Raw genomic sequence first — 18372 nt, 5'->3', positions numbered from 1 at the left:
CCTAAAAAAGACAAGGAAATGTTGTGAAGTACAAGTATCAATCAAGTTCATAGTTAGCAAAATGCAAAGTTTGAAGGATAAAGCAATAAGCACAATGCATTTCTTGTTAATTCTTGTAACATCGGTCGTACCATTTCCGATACATGAATTAAATATATGTTAACATAAGTAGTATACACATTAACTATAAACTATAAATATATATCAAATTGTGGTGAGTGCCACCGGTCACACCCCGTCATTGTTATCCGGTTGGGAATATTATCGGTTACACCCATTAATGTTTAGGAGTTGGGTTAAACAAATTGCGATATGTTTGTTAATGTGTTGAGTGGTATGTAGGGAGAGATGTGTCTTCCCACGTGGGAAGGCATATCTCTTCCCTACGTACCCTCTCATTCACTTAGATATATAACATGCATATGATGGGGAGGAGGACAATACCGAAAATTAATAAGTGTTGTGCTTCCTTCGTTCACACAAATGCAATTCAAATTTAAATTCCATGCTACATCTTTACCTTTTCTATCCTCTTGATCACAAAATTTATATAAACTTAACATGGTATCAGAGCTAAGTTAAGGAAGATCAGATAGACATTCACCCGGCTCTTAGTAGATCACATTCCTATAATCCTAATGGCAAACACAAGACCTGATATATGTTATGTTGTTAATGCACTAAGTCAGTTCATGTGTGAACCTAGGGAAATACATCTTGTTGTTGCAAAGCATATTCTGAGATATCTTCGAGGAACTATTGGTTTTGGTCTGAAATATAAACATATAGACCTTGACCTACATGGATTCACTGATTCTGATTGGGCTGGAAGCGTAGTTGACAGGAAAAGCACATCAGGATGTTGCTTCAGTTTAGGATCAGGAATGATCTCATGGATATGTAGAAAACAGTCTTCAGTTGCTCAGAGTTCTATAGAAGCTGAATACATTGCAGCCTCCATGGGAGCAAGAGAAGCAGTATGGCTCAGGAAATTGCTTGTAGGACTGTTTGGTCAGCCCTTAAATCCTACTATCATCTATTGTGACAATCAGAGTTGCATCAAGCTTTCAATGAATCCAATATTTCATGACAGGTCTAAACACATTGAGATTCCTTATCACTATGTTCGAGATATGGTCGAAAGGAATGTGATCCGACTGAATTATACTAGTACAGGTGATCAGATTGCAGACATTCTTACCAAGCCTCTCTCCAGGATCAAGATTGAACACATTAGAGATAAACTTGGTATGGTTGAAAATGTTATTTAATTTTGAGATAAAGTCTCATTTATTCTGATATACTAATATATTTAAAGATGATTAGTGTGTAAACTCTTTTATTTGTCATGTGTGTGACTCCATGACTTCATGGGCCCTCTGTGAACATTATTGAAGGGTGACGACTTTTCAATAATGAACACTTGTTTCAAATTGATATTGTAAGGTGACGATTTTACAATTATCAATGTATCTATCTTGATGGATATCATGTGACGATATCTGTGGACATGTCATGATAGTATATATATCTCTAAGACATTATGGTAGATATCAGTTGGTCGATATCATTAAATAAACCATAATTATGATAGAGATATTCATGGTGAATATTATGAACATAATATTCATGGACATGCCATGAATCATTATCAGTATGGTAGGCATCATGTGACTTGATGCCAGTGCACATACCTTACTTGATAACTATGAGTTATGGTGAGTATCACGAGACTTGATATTCATTGTTGAACCATATCTCTGAATATCACTATGGTGTGATATCTCTTCTCTTCACAATCAATGGATGAATTGTGATGTTTTATCTAACATGAAAAGTGTCCTCCCTAGTTAAGAGGGAGTGTTAATTCTTGTAACATCGGTCGTACCATTTCCGATACATGAATTAAATATATGTTAACATAAGTAGTATACACGTTAACTATAAACTATAAATAAATATCAAATTGTGGTGAGTGCCACGGTCACACCCTGTCATTGCTATTGGGCTGGGAATATTATCAGTTACACCCATTAATGTTTAAGGGTTGGGTTAAACAAATCGCGATATGTTTGTTAATGTGTTGAGTGGTACGTAGGGAGAGATGTGTCTTCCCACGTGGGAAGACATATCTCTTCCCTACATACCCTCTCATTCACTTAGATATATAACATGCATACAATGGGGAGGAGGACAATACCGAAAATTAATAAGTGTTGTGCTTCCTTCATTCACACAACTGCAGTTCAAATTTAAATTCCAGACTACATCTTTATCTTTTCTATCCTCTTGATCACAGAATTTATATGAACTTAACATTTCTCAATATATCAAAACCCTAATTCTCGACTTGATGACAATATTAAGACTGCATCCTATCTAGCCTGTATATTCCTTAAGAATCCATTCCATACTTAGCCATTTCATTACTTTCAAAGATCAAAATCTAGACCGAGAAGACCTTACAACTCATTCCTTAGGGTCGGGAGACAACACAAACTGCAAAAGACTTGGTTTATTCAGCAAAAATAGGGGGTCCCCATTTGCGATGGGGTGATGTGTGAAAACGTCACAACAGGTATGTTGGGCTTTTTAATTGCAATCGAGGTTGGAATACTAATTCAGCAACCCTTCATGAACTAGAAGCTACATTTAATTATCAACCCAGAGACGTGAACTTGAAATGAGACAGCATTGTATATGCACTATGGAAGCAAAAAAAACTCAGAATAATAAACTGGATTGAAAACATGACAATCCTGGAAATAAAACTAACTACACAACAGTGGCTGCAGGATGACTGGTTATTTGCAATAGCAGTGGCTGTAGGATGACTGGTTATTTGCAACAGCAGTGGCTGCAGGACGACTGTTCTAAAACTAGTGAAATCAAATATGCTGAAAACAAAACCTATCATAACCAACTCACTAATTAAAGTAAAGCATAATGAATAAAAATCAAAACTATGATGAAATCACAGTTCCTCAAGTGGCCCTTGCTTGAGTTGCTTCAGTCTGTCATTAGCATTTCATCTTCAATAGACAAGCTTCAATGCTCAAATAATCTTTTTATTGCAAATCAAATATTACATGGACATATATCAGACTTGCTGATTGAACTTGGACACCATTAACAAGACTCAAGACTAACTGGATACTCTCTACACTATTCTCAACACTACTTTCAACACTTCTTTCAACCCTACTTACTCACAACTCAACAAAATCTCAGATTTATGCTTGAGGCTTGAGAGTTGGAGTAATTACAAACTCAACAACTTATTACAAATGTCATTTCTCCTGTGACAGCAAGGAGATGACTTATTCTAGTCATGACTCATAATAAAAATTAAACTAACAAGAGTTGAGAGAGTTCTAATCCTCTTCGAACTCTACAACCATTAAATGCACTCATGGCTGAACATGTGTACAAAAATGTTATAATTATTTATGAATCATCAAATATTGTTTCCACAATCTTCTCCAATGTTTCTTCACTTTAATAACTCCAAATACATGAACTCATGAAGAGGTAGAAGAGTCCAAGTTGAACTAGAACTCAATCCTTAACTGTTGCCTGAAAATTCGCTAGTTTGTCTCAGTCAACGTCTAGTGAAAGCTGCTCATTAACTATTGTGAATCAGCTCAAACGGTTTAAACCCATTTGAGATCTCTTTTTAAGCTTTCCAGATCATTTTGAAAATCTAAATTTCGTTAAGAAACAAGTGAGATATGCCCGTTTTACTGAAACTGGTATTTTGACTTTTTCTGCACTTTCAGTCAACTGCTATATCTGTCAATTGCCAACTTGCTCCTCCTTTCTTCTAGTTGTATGAACGACTCAAATCACTCAAAAACAACATGTTAATCCTTCATAAGTAATTTACATTCAATAATAACCATTTATTATAATATTTTATCATCATTTAGCATCAACTAGCTAGACACTTATATGCATATCAAACATCATTAATCCTAGTTAATGCTTCACAAAACCAAGGTAATGTTTGGAAATGACTTGGAAGGACATTATAAACATGAGGTAAAACATTAAATAATATGGTCAATTTATAGGCTCATCAAGGTCCTTCGCTTGGATTGATGTAATATGGGGGGAATGTTGGAATTAGTATTACATCTATAGTATATAAGTTACATAAAAATAATATTAAATAAATGCTAGGTGAGATAATAGTTAATATAAATAAAACAATTGTTAGTTTTTGGGAGTTGCTTTCCTGTTAGTAAGTTTTGGTAGTTAGTATGGGAAAAACTAAAACAGTGGCCTCATAAGCCAATGTAATGTACTGTAAAATCAGATTATGTGTATGAATTTCCAAATTAAATATGATATATTATTTTGAGTTTACTTTCAGTGTAATAATAGTATGATTTATAAATTCAATCCACTCACTATTTCAATACCATAACCTAACTTAACTAAATATAGAGTCAAATAATTTAAGTTACTTTCACAAATAAGCCACTCAATTATGATTTGAAAATTGGTGTTTAGAGAAGGGGGATTTGCAAAAGAAAAACGAAGAAACTCACAAGTTGAAACAAAAAGAGAAAGATCAGTCATAGAAAAGGAGACGATGAACCATACCAATGAGAAATATAATGGGCATAAAAAAGCCTAGAAATTCTAGAAGAAAGGTAGACAACCACAATGAAAGTCAATTACAAAGAAAAGATGATGAATAGAATAACAAAAAATGAGAGGTTCCAAATAGAAAAAAGGGTAAAACAAGGAAACTAAACAATGCACCAACAAATCATGGCAATATCTTCAAATCATTTTGAATAGCCAAAGAAACACCCACAATGATGATCATGGAGAAATTAATAGAACCAGACGTAAGATTAACTAGAAAGTCCTAATTGGAAAATTCATGGTTATTAACCTGTACTTTAAAAGAACTGCAATGCATAGAGAAAAATAGGAAAAAATGTCAACATAAAATTCCTAGCAAAGAGGTTTATGCTAGCCATTTGGAGAGTTTTGAGGATAGCGACAGCATTTGCCAAGGAAGAGCTTGGCTTTTGAATAATGCATGGTTAATTATAACCATGGAAATCACAATTAGATCTAGGTAAGAAAAAAATGACTATAAGCCCCAAGTGGACTAGGTTAATTGGATTTTTGTTGCAATTATGGAATAACTTGATCTTTTAAAAATATGAGGAATATTATTTAAGAGATTTTTAGAATTGTTAATGTCACTAGGAAAAAATCCTAAGCTGCCAATACATGGAATTGTGAAAAAATATATCTCGTCAAACATCTCTAAGAGCAATTAAACTTTTTGCATGCCTAGGAACTTGGCATTAGAGACTGCATTATGAATGGTTGTACTTGAGGTGTCATCTAGAAGTGACAGGCTGACAGCATTGAAACCTAGAAGTGACAGCAGCAACTTTAATGGCTGGTAATCAAATAAACTACAGCATATATCAATCTTTCCACCCCAAAATCTATGCCAAGTGTCTCCACAATGCTGGATGCACAAAATAGAGGAAATCTGATCACATTTTAAGGGGCATATAGCCTTAGGAAGAACACGTCCTGCTGCTGGTAAGCATTCCCCAGCATATGAAGTATCTCAAGAGGCTCCCAATATGATGGCGTTCTCAATGATGACAAGGAAAGCACATTTACATAGGCGTTTTGGCCTGAAACTGCAACACGTCCTTGGCTGGGTGATCTCTGTTGAAAGTAGCAGCAGATAAAAGCTTGTGTTTTGCTCTTTAATGGCTGCCAATGGTAAATACCTGGGTCTGCTGTAGATAAACCTCCAAATAATTCAAACCCTAGATGAAATTCTTCACTTTTAAGCGCAAATAGAACTCCTAGATGAAGCCCTCTCAAGCAATAATACCAACTGGTATTGCACAGCCTCAAAATTGCACAAACACTAAAGAGTTTTCGTTCTCCAATGTTGTAGATGACTGAAACCCTTGTGTATTTCTACACTCAGCTCTCGTATCAAAAAGCACAAGTCAAATAACATCAAGAATATGAGTTTGATTTGCTTTTTGAAACCCTTTATATCCTCTCAACTCTTAAATGCCTTTAATTCCCTTTTGAAATCTACTTCTAGGGTTTTAATAAAACTTTGTAACAACTTTTCAAACTTGGGCACTCATACTCATAAATAATAAATGCACTTTAATATCATTTTTAACGATATATTATGTTCTCCCATTGACTTAAAAAATTACTTAATATTTGGCCCCATAAATCATAATCATTTAATTCACTTTTAAATCACTTAAATTGAGGGACATGGCCCCATTGTGTATAAAGTGACTTCATAACTTTATAATTGCACTTAGTAAATAATTATTAATAAAGTAATCACTTTATAAATAATTAATGTAACATATCTCCACAAATAATCATTATTTCTCCATTCCTTCTGAACCTAGGAGTTAACCATTATGTCCACTGTGCATCCAATTGCCTTACTAAAAATAGTAAGAGTCCCTCTCTATCAACCACTGATTTCCCTCATTATTTGATCAAGCTAGTTGTGCAAGGGATCGACACTGCAATCATAGCATGTCCAGGTGCCCTGCTATAAATAGAAACCATGACTTTCCTGAAATGATGACTTACTATAAATAGTAAGTTAGCCAAACAAAGTCCAACGAAGGCCAAACTTGAACATATACTGAGCTCTGAGAGAAATAACACACTGATCTTTGCCAAATGGGACCCTCTAACCAACTGAGTTAGCCTAAGAGGGCCAATGATAGGCTAACCAATCATAAAACGAGAACGGCTAAAACAGGGACATTACATCAATTGTCCTGTATTGTTGACTCCAAGGACTCATTCATGCCTTGATTCATGCCTTTCTTCAATGATTGCCCTTCGTTGATGATTACTCTATTCATTGTGACCTCGTGTATGGATGAAGTGCTAGTAGAAGGATGATCTGAATTTGCCTTGAGTTTCTTTTGTCTTGACCCTTCCTTGTGACTTCCTTTCCTCTTGGAACTCATAGGTTGAGTTAATTGAGCAGCATTCTGACTCATGCTTATGCTCTTCGTCCCTTCATCGAACAAATTCGGATCTCCCATCAAATCATATGTCAACTGTGCATTCTAGCTCTTCAACTTGTTGGTTTGGACATCTACCCATCTTTGTGTGTAGGCCATGGCAGGCTTTATCAGCTCATCCAATTCGGTGATCTCAATGTCAATCCAATTGACTTCTATTTCTTTCTCCTTTTCTTGCTCATAAGCACACTAGAGGCACCTTCCACCATCCTGCACTTGATTAGGGACGGGAAATACTCTACACATCCTAATGATGTCTATGGATAGCCTGGAGAACATTTTCCTTCTAATCTCAAAGTCATCCCTGGCATTCATCCAATAGTCTTCTATATGCGGCATGTGCTTGTGCCTACTACCATTTATCTTCCTTATGTTACCATATGGATCGAAGTTAGCTCTTTAAGGATATTCAACAAGAGGATAGAATTTCATCTCCTCTTCCGACCTCTTGACTGCTTCTATTGATGGGCATACTTCCACTAACTATCCAATTGAGATAGGAAAGGAAATTCCAACCTTATGCCTATTCTTCTAAATCTTGTCGTAGGTGACCAACTATCTCAATAGTTCCAACAATACCATTTTGACTGTGGGATGTCGTGGAAGCTTGAATGGCGGAGATGAGCATCCCTAAACTCTTATGTAGGTGAACTTTGGGTATTGAATGAACCAAGCTCCATATTTCTCTACTAATTCTTTTGCTTGCAGGGATAGCCTCTGATGGATGCCACCTTGCAATGTTCTTGGTATGTGCATTGAGAAAGAATCATTCACCCTCCTAAAGTGTGCCTTGTTGTGGAAGTGCAATTATGTGTAGGATTCACACACCCTTGTCTCTCCTTTTTTGTTTGCAACTGGGCCTCTATATGTCAATCCTTAATATTCATAAGCCCTTGCAAGTGAGTAGATGATGCATGAGCTCATGTAGAATTGTTTGGTATAATGTCCCCTACTTGGAGGCAAGTTGTTTATCAAAAATTAATCTATATTATTGAATGCAGCATTAAATATTATAACATCTCAATTTAAATGTTTAGATTAATAGGCATTTATTTCTTAATAATACAATTCCAAAACCCTATATATCAAGGTCTTATCACTGTTACTTCTCTAACCCAAATTGAGGAGGGAAAATTATTGTGCTAAGGCGCTTAGAGACCATCTACAAGCAAACTCCCTCAAGGCGTTGGGAATGCATGTTCGTACCCATCTCGGGACTCTCCCTCAAGGCATTGGAAATACATGTCCTTACCCATCTTGGAATTGCCTGACTTGTGAGGATTTGGACCACCTTTCCCTACACAATCATTCCAATCCTAACGTAGGCATTAGCAGAAGACTAAGGACTAGACTATGAGTGTGCACCCATGGTCTCCTTGTGTTGTGCAGCGCAGCGCTCGGGTTTGTGACATGGCTTAACTGCCTCCTGTGGATTCTATAAGTCTAGTGGTTATATTAGGCATTAACAGGTCGATCTTTTGGTGCAACAACAATCGCACTTGTAACAAGTGGTATCAAAGCTTGGTCACAGGTTCAAACCCCTCGCTTGCGCTAGGGGGGGGATTGTTGCAAGGTGTGTGCCCTTGGTCTCCTTGTGTTGTGCAGCCCCACGCTCGGGTTTGTGACATGGCTTAGCCGCCTCCTGTGGATTCTATAAGTCTAGTGGTTGTATCGAGCATTAATAGGTCGATCTTTTGGTGCAACGACAACCACACTTATAACAATATATATATATATATGTATGTATATGTATATATATGTATACATATATGTATATGTATATGTATAGATATATATGTATGTATGTATGTATGTACATATGTATATGTATATGTATATGTATATGTATATGTATATGTATATGTATATGTATATATATATATATATGTATGTACATATATGTATGTATATATACGTATATATATATATATATGTATGTATATGTATGTATATGTATATGTATCTAAATGTATGTATATATATGTATATGTATATATATGTATGTATATATATGTATATATATGTCTGTATATATATATATGATGCCCCCCGCTGGACGCCTCAAGATGAATTTTGAAGGGGCATCTCCCGATAACCCTAGCCAGTCGAGTTGTGGCTTTATTATAAGAAACAGCAATGGAGAGGTACTGTGGCTAGGGACTTTCCATGTTCCACACGTGACTAACAATGATGCCGAATTTCGTGCCCTATACGAAGGACTCAGGTGGTGCCAAAAATGTGGCTTGAATTCATTGGACATTGAGGGGAACTTGAAGTTCGTGAACGACTCCATATTTCATATCTAAGAGAGAACTGGAAATTTGATCCATGGATCAGAGACATTAAAGCCATCCTTGTTGGCATGAACTATTTGCTAGCTCACACATATCGGGAAGGCAACCAAGCCGCCAATTTCTTATCTAAGGCGGTGTTAGGCAATAATGTTAGTCAAATTTTGGACAATCCGGGTGTGTGGCCTGGCATCAAGGCCGTCATCCGAAATGACAGAGAAAAGGCTTTAAATGCGGATTAAACATGCCTATTAATGTGTCTAGTTTCTTCCTCTACACACTTCTGCAAAGTGTGTTCCATGTCTCGCTAAGACCAGTTTCATTCTCATGGCGAAGTCTTCTAATTCCTCACTGGAACATTCGGATTTTATCCATATCAGGGGGGTGAAATGTGATTGCAATAAACGCAGTATTGATAGCCAATTGCGAGATGTTTTTTCTATTTCAGGTGACATCGAGGAAGGTGTCATGAGGAATATTGTGGGCAAGAAGGTGTTGTCTCAAGCCCACATCCACAACGCAGAGATATTAGAGCGATTTCTCTACAATGTTATGGGTGCCACGGACGACAAGGAAGCCACTGTGAGAGCTATTGGGCGCATCGTCCACCCTCAGCTGAGAGGGAAAGCTGAGGCCACTTTGAAGTTGGTCTCCATGAGACCAAAGGTCGCTCTCATTGGAGACGCAGTGTGCATGGAAGAGATGACCGACTTAATGGTAGTAAACATAGGCGCTATGCAAGTAGGCCTATTACAAAACATGATGGATACTTTTGCATATTTGGTGAGGGTTAATAAGGATGTATTGTCTCCTGCATAGATCAAGAGGGTCCAAGAGGTTGTGGAGGCCATCCGTATTCTGCTGCACACACTATGTAACTAAGTTTTTTGATATTAATATAAAGGGCGCTTCCCCCATGGTAGCAGTTTGCAAATATATATATATATATAAAGTATGACTCATACATATTGCAGTCTATATTAATATTACTATTAAATTATGCATAAGAACATTAGCAGGCTTCATATATTAAGCATACATATTAAACACATCCCCATGCATACCACCAAGAACAAAGATGCTACTACCTATAACTTAATAACAGTTCTGATCTGATCCAATCCATGGTGATGTTACTGAATGCTTTGATTCCTTCCCTTTATATCTCTCAATGTGAGGGAGAGGTCACACCTCTTCATCATGCATGCCCTTTGGCAAGAGACACACCCTTTCACCATTAGCACCTTTTGAAAGAGTGCAACTCTTCATTATTTCTGCCCTTTGAAAGGGACACAACCTTTCATAATCAGATCTGCACTTCTTATTTAAATCAGATGTGCACTTCTGATTTCCAAATTATCCCCTCTCAAATGAGGTTCTCTTCTCCCTTTTATATCTCATGTTTGAGGGAGTCACAACTTTTCATTCTATGTTTTTTGACCATTCATTAACTTAAATTTTAATTAATTATATTATTTTATATTTTAATTCAACTTTTAATATTTAAATTTTATTATTATTATTTATTATTAAATTCTATTTCAAAGTGGGGACGTTACATTTGGTGCATTCTAGTCTCCTCAACTGCAGATCAATGTTGTTGCTTATGATCCTTGCCCTATCTTCTCTCCGCCTGTTGCCATTGCCTCCAATAGTAGAGACTCCAATTCTTGAATGGAGAAGCTTAGGGACTTCCCATGAACCAATCAAGCAAGGTGATCAAGTCACTGTAATCTTCCTTGAAGTCTGTTCGGTAAAGCTCATTAGGCATCTTGGAGGGATGAGATCTAGCCTTAGATATCTAGTACTTGTTGATGATGCCTAAACACTTATCTGGATCATCATCAAAGATTGCTTGCACTCCTTCCTTGCTCTTATATACTATCTCCTTGTGATCAGGTATGTTGACTGCCTCGCTGATGGCGGCTTCTGAAAGGAATGCCAAGACCTTGCCATCAGGTGCTACTATTTGTCGTGTGTTGGCATTGTAGTGTTTGGAGCATTCAACTATCAGCTCATTGCACTGGATAGCTAGAGCAAAGCCAGCTGCTTGCACAATTCCGCTCTCAATCATCTTCTTTGATATTCTGCAGGGTTTACTCTTGTAGAGAGGCCCTTGGAACTTCCTCATGTCGATCTTGCCTAAGTTGGTATCTCCAACGTTAGCCCATACTGAAGTGATCCTTGAATCCACTAATGCTCCTTTCGAATCTTGTTTGATGAGAGCTGACCTTGAGACTCCTGCCTTCGGGGCTGCCATGCTTCACCTATGAGAATTGTTTAAGTTAGGGTTTTGATAGAATATTAAAGTATGTAGGGTTGAAACTTATTAATGAGGATAGCAATTTAGTTCTTAGAAAACTTGAAAATCAATGAAAACCTAATGCATTGTTATACCCTTAACTTCAATTCAAACCCTAATCCTACTATTTGACTCAAATTCACCTTGAAAAAAATGATTATAAAATGCTATGAATTTCAATTAGGAACTGAAATTAGCATTTAAAGATTTAAAAAAAGATGATATTGAAAGAAATTTCAGCATTCAAAACCCTTATGCAATTCTGATCTGTGACTGCAGCAGCACAAAATCAGACCTAATTCTCGAAAAAAAATACTTCAAAAAAATCAGACCGATATGACTGCTAATGGATGCTTAAACAATGCTTATATTCAAAATCTATCCTTCAATGCTGCAAAATTTGCTTCAATGCTGATTAGAAGTTGCTGTGACAATCACAAAATTCACAGATTTGGAGAAGTTCATTAAAGGATATCTTTGTGATGTTAATGCAAAACCGCTGCTTAAAGCTACAGAATTCGCTTGCCCCTTTGTTATTTCAGGCTTGTTGTTGCTGATGGGATGAAGGATTTCGCTGCTCCAAGGACAAAATTACTGGAATTTGTTTCAATGCAGATCAAAATCGTAGTTGTTCGGAGGAAATCCGCTGCACGAGGGAGGAAACAGATTGCTGTGATGGTTGAGCAAATGAAATGCTCAAACCATCATATATAGGTGCTATTCCTTAAGGGTGTGTCTCTTGACATTTCATATCCCAATGCAGTCAACCTATTCTTTCATGTTCTTTCATTTAAATGTTTGCAATTTTGAATTCCAATGCAAGGGCAGACTTGTCATTTGTTTTTCTTTTCAAATTTGAATTATAACGGATATGTCAAAGGCCGACCTATCCTTGCATTGGGCACCAAACACATGTTCCTTCATCACTAGCTCACCTTTTGGTCGTGGATTTTCTCAATTCGTGGATCCTTCATGAGTGTGGATTTATGTTTCCTTCCAAGTTCATGGACTTAAGCTCTTCATCAATTAGTCTCTTTCATTGTCATGTTATTGATTCAAACAAGGTAAAACAAGGTTGATTTTTACTCTCAAAGTCATGGATTGATCCTTGTCTTCACCTTCATGCCATGGATTCTTCATTCAACCTCCTTTGAGTCTCTCTCAAGATCGTTCATTCAAACTTGCCACCTTCAAGCACTTAGTTGATCATTCATTCCACCTTCAATGTGTTGTTGATTTTCTTAAACAATTAAATCCAAGATACTCTCTTTATCACCCATCAAGACACTTGCGTAGCATCACTTACTTTCGCCATTGCCAATCATGACCCTAATGCCGTGCATTTAGGTGGGTCGTGGATTTTCATGACCCAAGGATAGACTCATTGACCTTCGGTTCCAAGTTGATTTCTTCCTCATTTGAATAAGTTGATCATTTCAATGCCTTTGCTTTCAACTTGAAGGATTCAAACGTGGGTAAATTCATTCATTATTGCTTCCATTCAACATCTTCACTAAGTCCCTCAAGATCGTGGATTCTTGGTGAGTCAAGGATATATCACCCAAACCACCCTTGCTTGTTGATTTCACCAAGTGTTGGATAACTTATTCATGAGGTTGTCTTGGTGTTTTCTTTCTCTTCATCATCACTTAGGCCTTGAACCATCTTGATTAATCGCCTCATCTCGGATTGATCATCATCTCTGCATCCCAAACTAAGGGAATCCTACTACTTGCTTAACTAAGATTCATGCCTAGGACCTATCCTTACGGTTGCACTGTGAAACATCGCCCAGTGACCACCTTGACCTTTATCTATCACATAAGCATTGAGGTCTACAATGACCTCATTCCATCCCTAAGAGAGACCTAACTGCTGCTAGATTGCCTGAGACCTAAAACTAACAGCAAACGAGGGGCTCCCCATTTGCAATGGGGTGATGTGTGAAAAGGTCACAACAGACAACATCTGGGGAAATAAGACATTATGGAGATTAAGAACGAAGAATGTCACCGGTCCCCGACATGCAAAGATGCCAGTGATCACCCAAGCATTCAAAGATTGCAAAGCAAGGATTGCAGCTTGAAAGGTGCAAGGAGACAGAATCAACGTGGGCCCTATTGATGTGTGTTTTATGCACATATGAACAGAGAATAAAATACCAAGGTATCTTATCCTCTCTTGAACAAAGTCTCTCAAATGCTATGCTTCACGATCAAATGAGACAACTCCAAGGTTAGGAAATGTGAGGTCTTGACTCATGGATAAACTCAATGGTTGATGTGATAAAGCTGGAATCACAAGAGGACTTACATTGTACATGAATGCTTGAATACTTGGACGTTGTTGGAACGTGGGATTAACTCATCTAACAAAGAAAGATCAAAAGGAAAGGGTTTAAAGAGTCTAATATAATCCTAGGAATGTAGGATGTAGTGGATTACTTGGTGAGACTCTACTAGGCTTTGCTTTGACATCATTTGAACGACTCCACAAAGCTAGTGCAATCTTCTAAGGCAAATGTATGATGTTCAAATTATTACAATCAACATCAATACCATCAAGGCAATACATACCAACGGATGGGCAATAATTGAAGTTAAGTTCACATAAAATTCCAGTTGACCACGCAAGGAGAACTTACAATCAGCACGAAGCTAGTGGTATGGATAAACGAATTTCACCATTAATCATTCACAATTCCTTTCATTCATCTAATCAACATGAAAGCAAATGAGAATTGGAAGCCATGCAACTTGTTGAACAACACATCTCACCATATCTTCTATGAAAAAAGTATATTCATTTACAAGCCTTAGCAACAATTTATTCTTCTCCTACTCTACTCTACTCTACTCTAACTTCTAATGATCTAACTACTATCTTCTACTCTTCTACTACTAACTATTCTTCTATTAACCTTTACAAATGAGAGCATTGAGCCTTATATAGATAGCTCATTACAATGAATGGCTCAGATTGATTCATAATCAATGACCAAGATTGAAAGAAAGAAACCCTAATTAGGGTCCGTTACAACCACCATTACATTGACCAATGAGAGATGAGGTAGGTAAGATAAATAATATTTGAAGTAGCGTCACGTGTCACTTATTCCCTGCTTGAATGAACGTTGACTTGGTACCCTTTGATTGAACGAATGGTGACTGGAATACCACCTCAGCTTGCATTGTAGATTTGATTAACTTATCCTTGAACATTCCTCATGATGGTTGGAATTCCTTGTGATATTTTGCATTTCATCCTTAACATTCTTTGACTTTGAGATTCCCTGATGTAGTTCTTGATTTCTTGATGTGAAATCCTTTGTGCATATGTCTTGAACTTGCTTTCCTTCATTTGCTCACCATCAAGGTGAAGTCCTCTTCATGTTTGATCTAGTCCACATCTTTGCCTTTTTGAAATCCTTGTCCTGAAATCCTCTTCCAATCCTTGAAATGTTGATCTTCCTCATCGAAATATATCTTTGTCAAGTCTCCTCCCTGCCCTGGGCAATCCTCTTTTACATCAAGCCTCGATCATCTTGCATCCCTTCCTTGTAGCAGACCTGCAAAACAAACAAACATCTAATCAAACACCTATGTGATAAACCTTGTTTCGACCATGGTGGGAAATCGGTCCTTGTAGGGACAGATCAATTCCCAAAACATCTGCATTATCCTTGTCCATTCCTTCACTTGGTGGAAATTTGATGCCTATAGGGACTTCTTTGTCATTGATCTTCATTTGAATTGATTTGTCCCTTCCTTTGAAATTCTGCCCTCGAGTGGAAATGCGACCCCCAACGGGACTCATTGTCCTTGAAAATTTTGTGTTGATCACCATTTGGAGTGGAATTTTGAACCCCATCAGGACACTTCAATGTTCCTCACTTTGTCCTCACAAATAATCTTCCAGAATCAATTAAAGTCCTGATTTCAAATAGTTTTCAGATCTGTAAGCTCATGAAAATCAGAAATTCAACATTAGGTAACACAAATTCTGGAAAATACAAGAGATTTGATCAAAATCTGGAAAATTTGTCCTCAGAAAACCTGGTTTTCAGACTTAGGATAAGTCTGATTGCAATAAATAAGTCTTTCATAGACTTGACACTGCTTATTATTGAGAAATAAAAAGTTTTAGCCGATTGGGGAAGGAATTTGTGAGTCTGTGTACTTACAAATCTGAAAATTCATGTTTTATAATTAATTGAAAGTCTGTGTGCTCCCGTTTATTCACAATTATTATTCTTTTGTGTGAGTGTGATAATAGTTTAAAAAGTATTCATTTACTCTCTGGAATGGTGAAACTTATCATCTGAAGTTCCTATTTTTTCATTGATCTTGCAATCTATGTATTAGAGAATTGCTTTAAAATTCATATTCATTTGTTGTACAAGAAATTCTTAACCGCTTTTATTTCATAGTTATGGATAAATGTTGATTGCCTTTCTTGCTTTTTGGCTAAAAGCATACCACTCATTATTTTATAATCCAAAAATTTAATCATATAAGGGAGCTGTACCTTTTAAAATTCAGAGGGAAATTAATTAACATATAACTTACGCAACTGTTGGTAACAATTCATCTTTATTGATTGGGCAAGATAGAATTAAATTCATTTATTTTATAAGGACAAATCTGTTAACCAACAATAGGATGATCAACCATTTTGTTAAATTTAAAAGCACGCTTGTTTAGGGTCTGATGCATAACTTTTATATTTGATTTATAGGAGTGGCCCCCAAGGCCACAATTTACCTACAAAATATTGATACAAACACACACACACTTGGTCATAGGGCTCGGCAAATTTCATCGACAAAATTCAAAATCCGACATATATTTGAAAACCCCAAAATATGCATTCAAGTTTGCTATAAATTCGTGGGGAAATATGGGTTAGAGGTTTTTTTATCAAAATATATCTTTAAAATGGTTTCAAATATATTTTTCGGATTACAAAACCTGTCGCAAGCTTCATTGTGGGCTTTCCAAATTTTGCCCTACTCGCAGCTTGCCTGATCACGAAAAGCTTGGCAGTGCTCGCATATTCATTCTTGGTGAGAACTAGCAAGAACAACCTTTCCCTTCCTCTTTGCCCTCTAATTCTTCGACCAGATGGCCACACAGAGATGCAATTTACAGTGATATTCTACAAAACGGGGGCCAGAGAATAGAGAAGGGCAGATATAAATAATATGAGCAGCACTCAACAGAAAAGCGAAGCATACCCAGATCAAAGTTATCAAGGTAATAAATTGAATTTATTATGTTTTGTTCCTTTTTTTATTTATTTATTGTTACATAAAATTTAACAGATTAAAAGTTTTAATTTTTTAATTTTAAATTTAATATTTTAAATATTTAATTTAGTTTATTAATTATTTATATATTTTATTTATTATATTTAAATTAAAAAATTTAAATGTATTCATATTTTAATATTCTTAAATTTATATAAGGCAAATTTAATCATAAATTTATATAAGGCAAATTTAATCACAAATTTGAACTTTTTTTTAATTCTCCTTGTTGAACTCCATCCAAATTTTATTGTTGTTTTTTATTTTTTTCTCCTTGTGTGTCCTAGATTCCTTCCAGATGATAACATTATAATTGCAAAAATTGCTTCAGAAGATTGGATGGTGGAATATTTTCATATACATTTCTTGTGGAATCTTTGTTGCTTATAATTATTAAACAAACTGCTTCTTTATTTATTAACAATTTCAGAGCTGTAGCAGCTGCATGCAAAGACTGAGCTCCAGTACAAGGCATGTTGCTATATGGTGGGTTCAAAATTTCAAATCATCAGCATATCAATGTTAATTTGGAGATTGTTTATTACTCCACCAATGGAGCTTAAATCTCTACCAATAAGCTATAGCAGTTCTATTCAAAGTGCAATTGCAGAACAGAAAATGTTGATCCAAAATTTACTAATGGACATTACCAATTATAGACTACAATTTTTATTGCATTCTAATTAGACATTCACAGACGATCAGCATCCTCACATACCTTGTTAACAGGACCAATGCAAATGTAACGAGTGTTCTCATCCTCATAATGCACATGCTTCATTACTGTCATGAGTGCCCTCTCTCTCAGCTTCGAGCCTGGCCACTGCAAAAGTAAAGGCTCCACTACTTTATGAAGAAATGCCCATAAAGCATCTTGTAGTAAAGGATGTGGATAATATAGGTCTTCCTGTAAGTACATTTCAAATAAGTCAAGACATATGCATGTATTGTTTCCCTGATGAGAGCCACTATAACTGATAAAGAAATAGACATATGTGACATTAAAACAAGTATTGAATAGCCAACTCCATGCCACTATCAGAAATAATAAAATTGTAAGCAACCACACATATCTAATGCCATGTGATTGGATCATTAAATGCATTACTTATGCTCCATCCCCGAAAACAAATAATGAATCTGACTTTTAAAATATATATATATGGAAAAAAATAGCCCCGAGTGAAAACATGCAGGGCAGCGGTGAAAAGGGCATACAGCAAGAAGATAAAAGGCAGTAAGGTGAAGAAAAGAACCATAGGCATTAGAATATTGTCCTCTTGACACACAGATAGACAGCGCAGTTCAGGGATTTCAAGAAGGGAGAGTTAAACAGCATCAAGAGTATGCTAGCAAAAGACATTCCAAATAAGACAGACTCTCTCCCCAAAGATAGTAAGGAAT

The 18372-nt window shown here is 36.3% G+C and overlaps 1 protein-coding gene across 3 annotated transcripts in view; it reads right to left on the bottom strand.

The window, feature by feature from the left end:
- Window positions 1–18372, bottom strand: part of LOC131076472 (cycloartenol synthase 2) — a 232567-nt gene that overhangs the window by 157747 nt on the left and 56448 nt on the right. For all 3 annotated transcript variants that reach the window (XM_058013678.2, XM_058013676.2, XM_058013677.2), the window contains exon 8: window positions 17687–17875. In XM_058013678.2, the coding sequence (XP_057869661.2) occupies window positions 17687–17875 (189 nt within the window). The remainder of the gene's footprint in view (window positions 1–17686; window positions 17876–18372) is intronic.

This window comes from Cryptomeria japonica, chromosome 5 (assembly GCF_030272615.1).
Source record: "Cryptomeria japonica chromosome 5, Sugi_1.0, whole genome shotgun sequence".
Classification (NCBI taxonomy): Eukaryota; Viridiplantae; Streptophyta; class Pinopsida; order Cupressales; family Cupressaceae; genus Cryptomeria; species Cryptomeria japonica.
The sequence above is the reverse complement of the archived record's forward strand: the minus strand, read 5'-3'. Positions and strand labels throughout refer to the sequence as shown.